The sequence below is a fragment of the Panthera onca genome, chromosome B2 (assembly GCF_046562875.1).
Source record: "Panthera onca isolate mPanOnc1 chromosome B2, mPanOnc1 haplotype 2, whole genome shotgun sequence".
Taxonomy (NCBI): domain Eukaryota; kingdom Metazoa; phylum Chordata; class Mammalia; order Carnivora; family Felidae; genus Panthera; species Panthera onca.
Window position 1 is genome coordinate 21126308 of NC_138343.1, and position 15698 is coordinate 21142005.

The 15698-nt window shown below is 40.2% G+C and overlaps 1 protein-coding gene across 12 annotated transcripts in view; it reads left to right on the forward strand.

The window, feature by feature from the left end:
- Positions 1-15698, forward strand: part of CAGE1 (cancer antigen 1) — a 55758-nt gene that overhangs the window by 11293 nt on the left and 28767 nt on the right. For 11 of the 12 annotated variants that reach the window (XM_060614851.2, XM_060614848.2, XM_060614853.2 and 8 more), the window contains exons 5-9: positions 343-1398; positions 4844-4993; positions 6846-6956; positions 9357-9437; positions 9666-9773. In XM_060614851.2, the coding sequence (XP_060470834.1) occupies positions 343-1398; positions 4844-4993; positions 6846-6956; positions 9357-9437; positions 9666-9773 (1506 nt within the window). Of the gene's footprint in view, positions 1-342; positions 1399-4843; positions 4994-6845; positions 6957-9356; positions 9438-9620; positions 9774-15698 lie in introns of those variants that run through there. The other variant, XM_060614862.2, reaches the window with a different exon arrangement.

Sequence of the window (15698 nt, forward strand, 5' to 3'; positions counted from 1 at the left end):
AATTGATAAATTTGTTTTAATTCATTTGAAGTCAAAGAAAGTACATGTGTTCAGAAAATTTCGCACCATAGAAAGTGGTCAGAGTATCAAAGCTGAGTTTTTCTTTTGTAAAAGTAAATATGATACCTATCATATACCTACTCTTTGTGCTCTGCTATCGGTGCTATATATATACTTAGCAGTTAATACCTAAGTATGTTTGTTAAATAGGTATTATTGGAAGTGGATATTATCATTGTTAGAGCTGAGAAAACCAAACTAGGGACCTAGGACTTAAGGCTAGCTCTGATTTCAAAACTTATGATCTTTATACTCTTTTTCACTTATTTTATTTACTATAAGATTTCAGTGTCTTCGAAAGGAATCCAGAGTTCCGGGGATATTCCTGAGATGCCAGTCAGTCACCAAAAGGAAGTCACAGTGGAGGACATGGACAGACCAGGGACTGTCTCATATTGGTCTCCTGCAGTCATTTCTTGGAGTAGTGGAGCATCTCAGGAGGACAGCAAGGCACCTGACATGGAGCAGAGTTTGGAGAGCTTACAACCTCTGGAAGAGGACATGGCTTTAAATGAAGTCTTACGGAAATTAAAACATACTAACAAAAGGCAGCAAACTCTGATCCAAGACCTGCAGTGTAGTAACAAGTATTTAGAGAAGAAGGTCGAAGAGCTCCAGAGGCAGACTACCAAGCAGCAGGTGTTCGTTGACATAAATAAGCTAAAGGAAAAGGTGGAAGAACTAATTGAAGACAAATACAGAGTGATGCTAGAGAAGAATGATACAGAGAAGACACTGCAGAACTTGCAGGAGGTTTTGGCTAACACCCAAAAACATCTCCAGGAATCTAGGAATGAAAAGGAAACCTTACAGCTCGAGCTTAAGAAGGTCAAGGGCAATTATGTTCACCTACAGGAAAGGTACATGACTGAAATGCAACAGAAAGATAAAACTGTAAGTCAGTGCATGGAGATGAACAGAACCTTAAGTGAGAAAGAAGAAGAGGTAGAGAGGCTGAAGCAGCTCAAGGGAGAATTGAAAAAGGCCACCACTTCTGCTTTGGACTTGTTGAAAAGGGAAAAGAAGACCCGAGAGCACGAGTTCCTGTCTTTACGGGAGGAATTTCAGAAACATGAAAAGAAGAACCTGGAAGAACGACAGAAACTGAAATCAAGACTGGAGAAACTGCTCACTCAAGTTAATAATTTACAGTTCATATCTGAGAACGAGAAGGGGAAGAATGCCAAACTGAAGCAGCAGGTCAGCTCAGTAAAACAAGAAAATGTGAGGCTACAGCAGCAGATTGCAGGGAGCAAGGAGCAAAATTATGCCCCTCGGTTTGAGACGGCTCATTTAAAGGAGAACTCTGGGGAGGCAGTGGAGGCAGATATCACAAAGGTATGGTCACAAATTCAGAATCTCTAATGCAGAATTTCAGGAGTTTCTAACAGTTTGCTCATGCATATTTAGATGCAGCACTTTGTCAGTAGAAAGAATTATTAACAACGACAAAAAAAGGGAGAGTTGGAAAAGGTACCACAGATTTGGAGAAGCTTCTCTGGTTCTTGGGTACTCACATTAAAGACAGCTACTTCTTGGATACTCACCTAAAGAGGCTATTTCTGGCCTCTTGTGACTATTTTGGTAGAGATGAAAATTAACATGGGAATTTTCTGGGTACCTATGACCAATCATCTGAAGTATCCTTTGAGAAAGGGTTTTCTATGTGGGGATCTCTATGTTTTCATGTCACTTCTGCCTATTCAATGATAAAACTAAATAACACAATTACGTATTTGGTTTACAAAGTAAAACAAAACTATATTATATCACATATTAATTTTATGAAAGTATACACTTTTTGATTGAGGTGTAATTGACCGATAACATCAGTTTCCAGTTTACAACATAATTCGTTATTTGTACATGTTGCAAAGAGATCACCACAATAAATCTAGTTAACATCTGTTAAAAATAACATGAAAGCCTCATAACAGTACATTTCAAGAGGCTGTAATTTTGTATTCTATGCAGTTCAAATGACTTGGTAGACAAGAACCTGGAAGCATGTCCTGGAAGTGATCATTTTCATAAGCCAGAGCACATCTATTTCAGTTTTGAAGGCTTGTCTTGAGATGTTTATAGTATAGGGGCACCTGCATGGTTTAGTTGGTTAAACATCCAACTCTTGATTTTGGCTCAGGTAGGATCTCACGGTTGGCAAGATAAAGCCCCAAGTTGGGCTCTACACTGACAGCACGGAACCTGCTTGGGATTCTCTCTCTCTCTGCCCCTCCCATGTGCATTCTCTCTCTCTCAAAATTAATAAACTTAAAAATATTATTTATAGTACAGCCTTATTAATTCTGACTATTTAGAAAGAAGGCTAATCTGGGGGCACCTGGGTGGTTCAGTTGGTTAAGCGTCTGACTTCAGCTCAGGTCATGATCTCACAGTTCGTGGGTTTGAGCCCTGCATCGGGTTCTGCGCTGACTGCTTGGAGCCTGGAGCCTGCTTTGGATTCTCTGTCTCCCTCTGCCCCTCCCCTGCTTCTGTTCTCTCTCTGTCAAAAATAAACATTAAAAACTTTTAGAAGAAGGCTAATTTTTTTAATGATTCTTAGGAAAATATTGTCTTATACTTAAAAAATTCTCTCTGTGATCTTTTCTCCAGAAAGAAGTTAGGATTTTCTATGCCAGTGGTTCTCAAGCTTTAGCATTCATCAGCATTAGGTGTGAAAATGCAGATTGCTGGGGCCCACCTCAGCATTTCTGATTCAGTAGGTGTGCAGGGAGGAGGGTGGTGCTAAGAATGTGCATTTCTAAGAAGATCCCAAGTCTCACCCTTGCTGCTGGTCCCAGGGTCACACTTTGAAAACCACTAACCTAAGCAGAGATGACCTTAAGTTTAGCTGCTAACCAAATCATGACAAATTTTGAATTGGTAAACTCTGAATAAGTTAGTACAACTGTACAGAGGTTTATCACAGTACATATTTTTTTTCTTGAATTTTCTTTAAAAAAAAAAAAGTAGTGGTGCCTGGGTGGCTCATTCGGTTAAGGGTCTGACTTTGGCTCAGGTCATGATCTTGCAGTTTGTGAGTTCCAGCCCCACATTGAGCTCGCTGCTGTCAGCCTGTTAGCCCAGAGATCGTCTGCCCCTCCTCTGCTCATGCTCTCCCCCAAATAAATATTTTTTTAAAAAAAGGAAAGTTCTTTGTTTTATCTTGACTAATCAATTTCTTTAATATCCCTAAGTCATCCTTACTCTGCTTTTAGTTTTGCTTTTCATGAACTCTAGGTCTGTTTTCTCAAAAGTGTGGTCTGGGAATGTCCATGAGATCAAAAGTATTTTCATAGTAATAGGAAGATGTTATGCCCTTGCCAGTCTCATTTTTTTCACAAGTGCTCCCAGTGGCATTTTCTAGAAACTGTTGATCATTGCTTTTATGGCTGCTCCATGTGTGAGGCAGATGTAAGAATCATGCTGTCTTCTATGAAGTCAGCATTATAGATACTTACAAAAATGTAAAAGATGCCACTCTTTCCACTAATTTTTTCCTTTGGAAAATGTGGTAATTTCATATTAAAATTGTTATTTATGTTGACACAAAGGATTTATTGTTATTTGAATAGATTAGTAAAAATTTTTATTTTATTTTTTTAATGTTTATTTTTGAGAAGGAGAGAGAGAGAGAGAGAGAGAGAGAGAGAGAACATGCACACAGAGAGTGGGGAAGGGGCAGAGAGGGGAGACACAGAATCCAAAGCAGGCTCCGGGCTCTGAGCTGTCAGCCTAGAGCCTGACATGGGGCTCAAACTCATGAACTGTGAGATCATGACTTGAGCCAAAGTCGGATGCTCAACCAACTGAACCACCCAGGTGACCCAGTAAACATAATTTTTAAATGTTCTCAGTCATAATTTCTTTTTTTTTAAAGTTTATTATTTTAAGAGAAAGCATGTGCATACACACGCACCAGTGGGGGAGAGGCAGAGAGAGAAAGGAGAGGGAAAGAATCCCAAAAAGGCTCTGTACTGTCAGTGTGGAGTCCAACATGGGGCTCGATCCCACCAACCTGAGCCAAAGTCTGGAATGGGACGCTTAATCAACTGAGCCACCCAGGCACCCCCTCAGTCATAATTTCTAATACAAAAAATATTGATAGATATAACCCATATAAACAAAAAGGCTTTTGGGATTCTTATTAATTTTTGAGTCCAGAAAGGGGTCCTGAGAATCAGAAGTTTGAGAACCACAGCTCATAATTTTGTTTTTTTTAAGTATTAACATTTATCTCCAATTTCGTTTTTTTTTTTTTTTAATGGTTATTTATTTTTGAGACAGAGAGAGACAGAGCATGAACGGGGAGGGGCAGAGAGAGAGGGAGACACAGAACCGGAAGCAGGCTCCAGGCTCTGAGCCATCAGCCCAGAGCCCAATGTGGGGCTCGAACTCACGGAGCATGAGATCGTGACCTGAGCCGAAGTCGGAGGCTCAACCGACTGAGCCACCCAGGCGCCCCCAATTTCGTTTGTTTTTAATTTTAGAAAGAGAGCATGAGCAAGTGGGGAAGAGGGACTGAGGGAAAGAAAGACTCTTAACCGGACACAGGGCTCGATCCCACAACCCTGGGATTATGACCTGAGCCGAAATTAAGGGTCAGACACTCAACCAGCTGAGCCACTCAGGTGTCCCACTATCTCTTCAAATTTAAATTTGAGTGCCACGTTGTTAGTGCTGCTCAAAGTTTTAAAGAGTGGTATTTAATTCAGAATTTTACTTAAAGAGCAATCCAGACTCTCTGTCTTTATTGTAACACCTCTGAATTGTGTACACATAGGATGCAAAGATGATACATTCTAATTTGTTCCTGAATTGCTCACCTTGTGAAAAAGAAAGCCTGAATCCCCCAGATGTGAAAAGAACCTCTCAGCTGGTCTCCAAACTTCACAGTCTTCTGGCTCTGGTCATAGGACTTCTCACATGTCAGGTAATTTAAAAAATTCATATTTTTTATTGGGGAAGGAAGAAATATAGAAGTTGGACTAAACCAAAGAAGCAATATAAGGCGTTGGAGTTAAGTCATGGGAGAAAAAAATGGAAGACAAAATTCATACCTCCTCCTGCTTCTTTTTATCTTTCTTTAACACCTAATTCCCACAAGTAAAATAATATAATCAGATACAAGATAAAGGCACCAGAGAAAACCTTTTATTCGGTACTTCTTACATGTCATGGAAACTCTATCAGAGTGATAGTCTTGTTCTCTGGCTCAGTTGGTTCCTCGTGATTAGTGAGTGTTCCCATCATGGAGCTGTTTGCCCAACCTAAAATTTAGCTTTTGGGCAGGGGGAGAGCAGTGGGGAGTTGTATACATTAGTGGAATGAAGAATGAAATTAGTGTAGGCGAGTTTAAATTCTGACTTCACCACTTTCTGGCTCTGTGACTTGGCCCAAGTGACTTTGCCTTTCTCAGCCTCAGTTTCTGCATTGTAAGTAGGGGAAATGATACTTGCCCCTGCCCTTGGGAGGTTACAAGCACTACATTTAATGAGAGATGACAGTACAGAGCATGACATTTGATAGCTTCTCAAATGAGCTAGCTGTCTTTCTTCCTCTTCATTATTGTCCATTTCTTTGATCTTGGGTGTAGTCATCAGAGCCCAAATTGGGGGGCATGGTCTATGATGTTCCTGATCCAACACAACCCTTATTTCTATTGTGTTTTAGCTAAAGTTTGTTGAATGCTAGCATTTATTTAATGCTAGACACTGAGCTGAGCATTTTATGCAGAGATCACAAAGTGGCAGCATGCAGACTATATCCACCTAACGTTTTGTTTTTATATATGTGACTCTGAATGTGGCACAGACTCTCCTTAGCTGCAAACTTTTCCAGCCTACTTTGTTCCTTCAAACATTTGCTTACTTACTGTAAGCCTCATTGGAGGCTGCTTCTCCACCACACCTCCCCATGAGGAGTGTGTCCTCATCCCTCTTGTTGGTGGATGTCATCCCACACCAAATATTATCTGTTTGCTTATTCTGTGTCTCCCACCCCCACCAGAGTGGAAGGCTTCAACATCAGAAACGTGGTATGTTGTATGCCCCGTATCTAATTCTGATGAAGCCCTTAATCAGCACTCAACAAATATTTGTTGACTTTCCAACCTGTCCTTGGAGGCATTTAAATTTACTGTCCCTGCCTTTCATGGGTTATCTCATCCATTCCTTATGTCAGTCTTTATATTCTCAGGCTTAAAAAAAAATGGAAACAAAACATGGAAAAACAAACTGGGACTTAGAACTGTAAGGTGTCTTGTCCAAAGTCTCACATAGGGTTAAGCGACAGAACTCAGATACAAACTCAGGCAGTCTGACTCATGCACACAGTTTTGGCCCTGAGGTTATACATACAAATACCTTCATTCTAGGCACCTAGAGCTTCAGTATTGTTGGGGATGTCTGATTACTCTGCTGTTAGATATAGCAATTTGGCTGAAATTTGGATTTGTAAACTGACCGGGCTAGGCTAACAGGAGATGTTCACCTTATTATAGGTGAGTATTAACTTCCCAGAGATTATACCAATCTGTCCCAATAGCCACTTACATACAAGTGTGAATCTATAAGAATTCTTTCTTATAACCCTTTATTAGGTGTCTTATGGATGAGTAATTGAGTTCAATATTATTTTATCTCTTTTGGTTTGGTCAGGTATTATGGAATTTGTGTGTGTGTGTGTGTGTGTGTGTGTGTGTGTGTGTGTGTGTGTGTTTTCTGTCCTTCTTTTAGCTTTAATGAAAACTTTTTAATATAGCTTCTCAAACTATTACCCTTTAGGACATTACTACTACTGATGCTGAATATTTCAAAGATTGTGAGAAAATCAGTGATATAATGCTACAAAAACTGAAGCACTTCCATCTTAAAAAGAAAAATTTAGATAAAGAGGTACTGTATTCTTTATTCTAAAACCTGTATCATTTTTGGTGAAAATAATAGTCAAAGAGAAAGGTAACATAAAACTCTCCAAATTTTGATTTTTTTAAAAGAATCATTTTGGAGGACCAGATTAGTTTTACTATGGCCCTAACTAAGGAGATACATTGTTCAACATTTGGCTTGTTTTATAACTTAAGTTTGTATTACAAAATATTATTCATCTACCAAAAAAAGGTATGATTATTTTTTCCACTTTTGCATGGCACTACTGATTCTTTTTTTTTTTTTTTTAATGTTTATTTTGAGACAGAGAGAGAATGAGCACAAGCCAGGGAGGGGCAGAGAGAGGGAGAGAGACACAGAATCCGAAGCAGGTTCCAGGCTCTGAGCTGTCAGCACAGAGCCCTATGTGAGGCTCAGACTCACAAACCACGCGATTGTGACCTGAGCCGAAGTCAGATACTTAACCGACTGGGCCACTCAGGCATCCCAGCACTACAGATTCCTGAAGAACAGTGTATTTTGATATCCCGATAGTGGTTTCAAACTTTATCACTTGGAATAGTGGATACATTGAAAACCAGTCATTTTATTTTTCAAGTGGCACAAGCATAAGGGAAGAGATTCCTAGAATTTCTTCAATTATTCTTTTCTTGGTATAGTGGTACAGAGATGGAGGGACAGATTAAGAGAGTAAGTGAAATGGGGAAGGTAATACCAGGATGTTAACTTCTGCCAGTTTTCATATGAGAAGAAAACAGAAGTGACAAGTTTATCAGCTAACGGAATAAAAATATACTCAAGTATGGGATCTTGGATTGTAGTAACAAACTCAGTCCTATATTATCAGGAAATTACTTCTCTGAACTGGTGTGGGTAGAAATTTATGCAGGTATTCTGGGGAGTCTCTTTGTCTTCTAGTTAACCTGTAGAGAAAAGGATCAAGGAATAACAGATATGCAGAGAAACAGATACATCCTCCATTTTTTAAGCTACCCTTCAAAAATAGGCCCCATTGATGGGGCACCGGGGCGGCTCCATTGGGTAAGCGTCTGACTTCAGCTCAGGTCATGATCTCACGGTTTGTGAGCTCAAACCCCGTGTCGGGCTCTGTGCTGACAGCTCAGAGCCTACAGCCTGCTTTGGATTCTGTGTCTCCCTCTCTCTCTGCCCCTTCCCCACTTGTGCTCTGTCTCTCTCCATCTCTCAAAAATAAATAAATAAATAAATGTAAAAAAAAAAAATTAAAAAAAAATAGGCCCCATTGAGGGTTGGAGCAGGATGTTATAAAAATACAATATCAGATGTTTGTGTTCTTTTGGTAAATTTACCAAAATATTGGCAGATGAAATGATGTGGTGTCTGTGATTTGACTTAGTGAAGGGGAGGATTGGAGTGGGGAAGACATGGTTGGGGATATAAATGATACAAGATTGGCTGCTAACCGTCAATGGTCGAAGTTGGGTGATAATTAAATGAAGGTTCGTTCAAGTTTTTTCTCTATCTATATTGGAAATTGCTCATAATAATAATTCTGTGCTTCATAGTTTACCTCACTGATTTTTAAAGAAGTTTGAATTTTGAAGATTAAGATTTATTGTTATTATACTGAAGGAACAAATTAACAAATAAGAAATGATTATAAATTACATCTAGGAAAAATTGGTAGTTTCTTTTTTTCCTCTAAAGAATTCTGATAGCCTGGTTGTAAAAACAACTGAATATTGGCATAAGCTCCCAGAGATTCCCAAGCCCACCCTCAGGTTCATTGATTGGTAGGACCCGTGGGACTCTGCACAGAGTCATACTCGAGGCTCTGTTTCACAGTGAGGGGATACAGAGCAAAGTCAGCGCCTGGAAAAGGTGCTCGGGGCAAAGTCTAGAGGAAAACAGATTCAAGCTGCCAAGAGTTCCTTCTCAGTGGAGTCACACAAAATGCACTTCATTTTCCCAGCAATGAGCTGTGGCAATATATGTGAAGTTTTTACCAGGGAGCTCATTAGAGACCCAGCATGCAGGATTTTTATTGGGGGCTGCTCACATAAGCACCTCTCACTAGCACATACTAAAATTCCAGACCGTCCAGAAGGAAAGAGGTGTTCAGTAAACACTATATCTTTGTACAGATAGATGAGGCACAATGAGCTGTTCATATTACGGAACGATGGAAATCCTCCTGCAATCCAAGTTTCCAGTCCCCAAGGGAGCAATCTGACTAGCAGGCCTTTCTAAGGAGAGCAGTCTCAGATCTGCTGTGTGATCGCTTTTCTGTACATGAGCTGTGAAAACAGTAGATCTTTGGAGACCAGGGATTAGATGGTGCATGATTTGATGATTTTATTATAAATGTTATAGAATGTAGTCTTATTTTGTCTTCTTTTCTGAAATGTAAAATGCTTTTCTTCTTAGCTACTGAAACATAAAGACAGAATCACAGCTTTTAGAGAGTTGATTACTAATGAAAAAGCATTTCAAGATCGAGTTACTGAGGTGAGTGTAATATTTACTGTGCACTGTCCTTAACATACAAAAATACAATTTCAGATATTTATGTTCTTCTGGGAAATGTGTTGAAATCCTCCCAGCTGTATGTTCTATACGTCTATGATTCTAGCCATTGAAGATCTCTTTGATTGTTAAACTTATAAAGTATTTATTGTCAAATTTTCCAAGGAATGTGGAAGTGTTGGAAGTGAGCACAAATGTATGTAATCTCAGGTTACAGGCTTTGAGTCAGATGAAACCAAGAATGTTGGAGATGTACCTATCTTACTGGGAGCCAAACGGAATAAGTACCACAGTTTGAATGAAGAGCTTGATTGCTTGGTAAGAAAGATCTTTTGTTGGTTTGCTATCCTTTTTATCCATAGCACCATTTTATGGACAAGTTTAAGAAACTATCAACCTTCGGGGTGCCTGAGTGTCTTTGTTGATTAAGTGTCCAACATCAGCTCAGGTCATGATCTCACCGTTCATGAGTTCAAGCTCTGCATAGGGCTCTGTGCTAACAGCTCCGAGCCTGGAGCCTGCTTCGGATTCTGTGTCTCCCTCTCTCTCTGCCCCTCCCCCACTCATGCTCTGTCTGTCTCTCTCAAAAATAAATAAACATTAAAAAAATTTTTTTAATTAAATAAATAAAGGATTCTTTGAATCAAACTTAAAAAAAAACTATCAACCTTCAAAAACTTTGTTCATTAAAATGGTCTTACACTGGCACTGTGGCAGTATTATTTGACCACAAGAGTATAGAATTGAAGTTTGTACTTTCAGGTTTTGAAATTTTACATATTGTTCTACCTGATATTGTTTAATCAGATTTATTTTTTCAAAATGCAGAAATAAAAAAACATGTGCTATTTTTCACAGCGATTGAAGCACATTTATATTTTTGCACATTATTTATTTTAGTAATCTCTACACCCAACATGGGGCTTGAACTCACAGTCCTGAGATCAAGGGCTACATGCTTTTCTGACTGAGTCAGCCAGACACCCCACTACCATCATTTTTATATCAGTATATCAATAGCTGTTTATAACAACTATGATTTAGGAGTACTTTGGGAAATAGTTCTTATAGTTTACTTTAGATGCCATCTAAAGATGAAGGCATTACCACAGAAAAGAAATAGTAATTATGTGACTTAAGGGAGGTGTTAGCTAATGTGGTGGCGATAATCATTTTGCAATATAGAAGTGTATCAAACCAACATGTTGTATACCTTAAACTTACACAATATTATATGTCAGTTATATCTCAATAAAGCTAGAAAAAAAATAAAGATAAAACATGAAAAATATGTTATAAGAAAGTGAAAATGTGAGGTGCCTGGGTGGCTCAGTCAGTTAAGTGTCCAACTCTTGATTTCCGCTCAGGTCATGATCTCACAATTTGTGAGCTCAAGGCCCGAGTCAGGCTTTGCACTGACAGCATGGAGCCTGCTTGGGACTCTCTCTCTCCCTCTGTCTCTCTGCCTCTCCCCTGGTCACACTCACTCTCTCTCTCAAAAATAAATACATAAACTTAAAAAAAAAAAAAGTGAAAATGTGATCTTGGTATCTAGATAGTTACAGAATTACAATCAATTGGATTTTACTATAATGAAAAGGTGATTAATTAATGTAATTTGTTATTTAATAGTGATTAATTAGAGAAGTCTATAATATTTCTAAATTATTAAAAATTGGCATTCTGCACTAAATTCATAGCATAACCATTCATCTTTAAGAGAGAAGAAAAAGTCCAATGGGCTCAAAAGTTTCTTGTAATTCATTAACTTTTTAATTTAATAAGTAATTACTGACTTCCCAGAAAAGGCTAAAAGTTGTAGTCACTCTGGAGACAGAGAGCTAAATCAAACATGGTGTCCACTTCTTTTTGTTTTAATTTAGTGTTTGTTTATTTTTGAGAGAGAGAGAGCATAAGCAAAGGAGGGAGGGCAGAGAGAGGAAGACACAGAATCTGAAGCAGGTTCTAGACCCTGAGCTGTCAGCACAAAGCCCAATGCAGGGCTCGAACTTACAAACCGTGAGATCGTGACCTGAGCCGAAGTTGGACACTTAACTGACTGAGCCACCCAGGCAACCCCTTGATGTCCACTTCTAACATAAATAACTATTCATAAGGCTTAATGGAGAATTTTTTTAAGTTTATTTATTTTGAGAGAGAGCACAGAGAGGCAGAGAGAGAGGGAGAGAGAAAGAATCCCAAGCAGGCTCCACACTGACAGGGCAGAGCCCAACATGGGGCTCAAACTCACAAACCATGAGATCATGACCTGAGCTGAAATCAAGAGTTGGGCGCTTCACCGACTGAGCCACCAAGGCGCCCCAAAGGAGAAATTTCTTAAAAAGTGATACAGTGACTAGCATCTGTCAGAGGCCATGTTTGTTGAATGAGGAGTTCAGAGGAGGACCAGATGCTGTCCAGGTGGGGGAGTCATGGACCACCTCGTGAAGGAGAATGGCTGGTTATGTCCGACCATAGAGGGATGAGAGCAGACCCTCAGTAAGTTCATTAGTAGTTTCTCTGCTTCAGCATAGAAGATACTGCGAGTGAACTTCATGTCCCCAGCAGTGGGAAGCTGGGAAGGACAAAGCGCACACAACTGGAAGCATGTCAGATACACGATGTCATTTTTTTTTTTAACGTTTATTTATTTTTGAGACAGAGAGAGACAGAGCATGAATGGGGGAGGGTCAGAGAGAGAGGGAGACACAGAATCTGAAACAGGCTCCAGGTTCTGAGTTATCAGCACAGAGCCCGACACGGGGCTCGAACTCACGGACTGCGAGATCATGACCTGAGCCAAAGTTGGACGCTTAACCGACTGAGCCACCCAGGCGCCCCACGATGTCATTTTTAAAGTGTGCTGTGGCCTACTTGTGCAAACCATGTCTCAGACCAAATAATTGATGAGGAAGGGACAACTCTTCACTGGAAAAGTAAGCTATTAAAAGCGGAAGAGAAGAGGCATCTTTTCCTAGCAATTCTAATGGCTGCTAAAACCCTACATTCAAGACTGAGGTGGGGTGCCTGGGTGGCTCAGTTGGTTGAGTGTCCAACTTCAGCTCAGGTCATGATCTTGCAGTTCATGGGTTCAAGCCCCGCATCGGGCTCTGTGGTGACAGCTCAGAGCCTGGAGTCTGCTTCCAATTCTGTGTCTCCCTCTCTTTCTGCCTCTCCCCATGAAAAAAATTTTTTAAAAGACTGAGGGGGAACTTTCAGTGAATGGGTCAGACTGACAACCACCTGAGCCTGCTGATTAATGTCAACCTCACTAAAGGGGAGACACACATGCCTGTGTCCCCTGACGTGCCACAGGAAGGACACACACACAGCAGCATCTATGAAGCTGGGTCCGAAGGCAGCTTTGCTGGGTCAGCAAAACAGCTGGGTCCGAAGGCAGCTTTCTAGACCTAACTACCTTGACAGTAGATAAAGAGATGAATTAAATGACACCATGGTAACAAATGCAGAATGTGAAAAACTCTCATCAGTCAACAATGGACACAAGGAAAGGAAGGAAGCGAAGGAATAACGATTATAGACTAAAGGAGTTTGGAGACAAGAAACTAATCAACCAAATGCAGTGAGTGTGTGACACCCATGTATACAGGTCCTGATTTGAACAAACCCACTATAAAAAGGTATTTGTGAGGGGCTCCCGGTGACAGCTCAGAGCCTGGAGCCTACTTCAGATTCTATGCCTCCCCCTGTCTCTACCCCTCCCCTGCTCACACTCTGTCTCTCTCTGTCTCTCAATAATAAATAAATGTTAAAAAAATTTTTTTAAATAAAAAAAAGGTATTTGTGAGATAGTAGCAGAAAAATCAACATAGTCTAGGTATAATATTAGAAGTTATTGTTAATTTTACTAAATGAAATAGTGATATCACTGTGTTTTTAAAGCCCTGATCTGTTAGTGATACATATTGAAAAGTATGTGTGAATGAATTAATAGGATGTCTAGGTTTGCTTTAAAATACCCTAGGAATAGACACTTGGGTAGCTCAGTTGTTTAAGAGTCTGATTTTGGCTCAGGTCATGATCTCACGGTTTGTGAGTTTGAGCCCCACGTCAGGGTCTGCACTGGTGGTGCACAGCCTGCTTGGGATTCTCTTTCTCCCCCTCTCTCTCCACCCCTCCCCAACTTGTGTGCACATGTTATCTCTTTCTCAAAAATAAATAATAAACTTTAAAAATAAACTAGGGGGGCCTGGGTGGCTCAGTTGGTTGGGAGTCCAACTTCGGCTCAGGTCATGATCTTGCCCGTAAGTTCTAGTCCCAGGTCTGGTTCTGTGCTGAGAGCTCAGAACCTGGGGCCTGTTTCAGATTCTGTGTCTCCCTCCCTCTCTTTGCACCTGCCCCACTGGCGCTCTCAAAAATAAATAAACATTAAAAAAAAATTTTTTAATATTCCAGGGAAATGAAAAGGCGGCCAAGTTGGGGTGGTGGGAGGTTGAAAACGGATGAAAAAACAATGGAAAATGTTGATAAGTTGTTGAAGTTAAGTGCTGGGAACATGGAGGTTCATTTATACTAGTCTCTCTACTTTTGTATGTGTTTGGAATTTTCCCAAATAAAGAGTTTTAGTTGTGTTCTTTGTTTTTGAAGTGCAGAAGTATGCTCCAAAAGGCTCATTTCTCATTCTCTAAGGAACTCTAGGCCAGCAAGACTTGGTCTGCTGGAGCTAAATTTGAGGCTCATACCTCCTCTCCTCCTTTGTCTTGTGCTTCTCTTGTGGCCCTTCTGACCCCTTGCTTTTGGTTCTTCTTCACAATTCTGATCCTCTTGTTGCTCGTTTCACCTCCTGACCTCTTCCATCTTGAGACAGCGTCCTTGACCCCAGCTTTGCCTACTGACTGGCTCTAGCACTGTGGTTGTTTAACTGTCAAGTGCAAAATGTATCCTGATCCTAGAAGCCCTTGATAAGGTACACCAAAGGTGGGGATTTAGTCAGAGGGAACAGACAGGTGTCTAGTTAACAGTGCTGAAGTTCAGGGGTGCCTGGGTGGTCCCAGTTGGTGAAGTTTCCTATCTGACTCTTGATTTTGGCTCAGGTCATGAGTTCAAGTTCATGAGATCAAACCCTGAATCAGGCTCTGCGCTGACTGTGCAGAGCCTGCTTGGGATTCTCTGTCTTCCTCTCTCTCTCTGTCCCTCCCTCCCTCAAAATAAATAAATAAACATTTTAAAAAAACAGTGATGGGGCACCTGAGTGGCTCAGTCGGTTGAGAGCCCGACTTCGGTTCAGGTCATGATCTCATGGTTCGTGGGTTCGAGCCCCGCATGGGGCTCTGTGCTGACAGCTCAGAGCCTGGAGCCTGCTTCTGATTCTGTATGTCTCTCTCTCTCTGCCCCTCCCCTACTCGTGCTCTGTCTCTCTCTCTCTCAAAAATAAATAAATATTAAAAAAACAGTGATGAATTTTAGGGTTCAAGTTAGGCTAGTTGTAATGATTCTTCAGGGTCCTCCTAGATCCCATCTTCAGTAAAATAGGAATTTTTTTTTTAAGTTTATTTATTTTTAAGGAGGGGGAGGGGCAGAGGGCAAGGGAGAGAGAACCCTGAGCCTACTCCATGCTGTCAGCACAGAGCCGAAGGCAGGGCTTGATCTCACAAACCATGAAATCACGACCTGAGCCAAAATCAAGAGTCAGACACTTAACTGACTGAGCCATTTTAGTGCCCCCAAAATCTTTTTATAAAAATAAAATACTTTTACACCAGTATTATAGAAGATATACTTTTTTTTTAAGTTTACTTATTTATTTTGAGAGAAAGTGTGAGCAGAGAGAGAGAATCCCAAGCAGGCTCTGTGCTCTCAGCACAACAGAGGGCTTAATCCCATCAACTGTGAGATTATGACTTGAGCCGAAATCAAGAGTTGAATGCTTAACTGAGCCACCCAGGTGCCCCTAGAAGATATCCTGTAACCATAATTATATAATAGTTGAAGACTAAAAACTGAAATACTATTCTAAAACATCCCACTTTACTGTAACACTCACTGTATTAGATGAAACGTTAATTTATTCTTTTGGTAGTCTTAAAAGTTAGAAGTTTATTTCTTCTCAAGGAAATGCTCAGAAAGTAGCAAATTCGCTTCATTTTCATATTCATCTCCTATAGTCCTAAAAATAAGGAAACAAATATTATATAAGGCATAAAACTACTACTCTAGGAAAACTTTTCTAAGTAAGCCAAAAGAAAACCATCACAACCCAATGTCATATGGTTCCTCTGAACT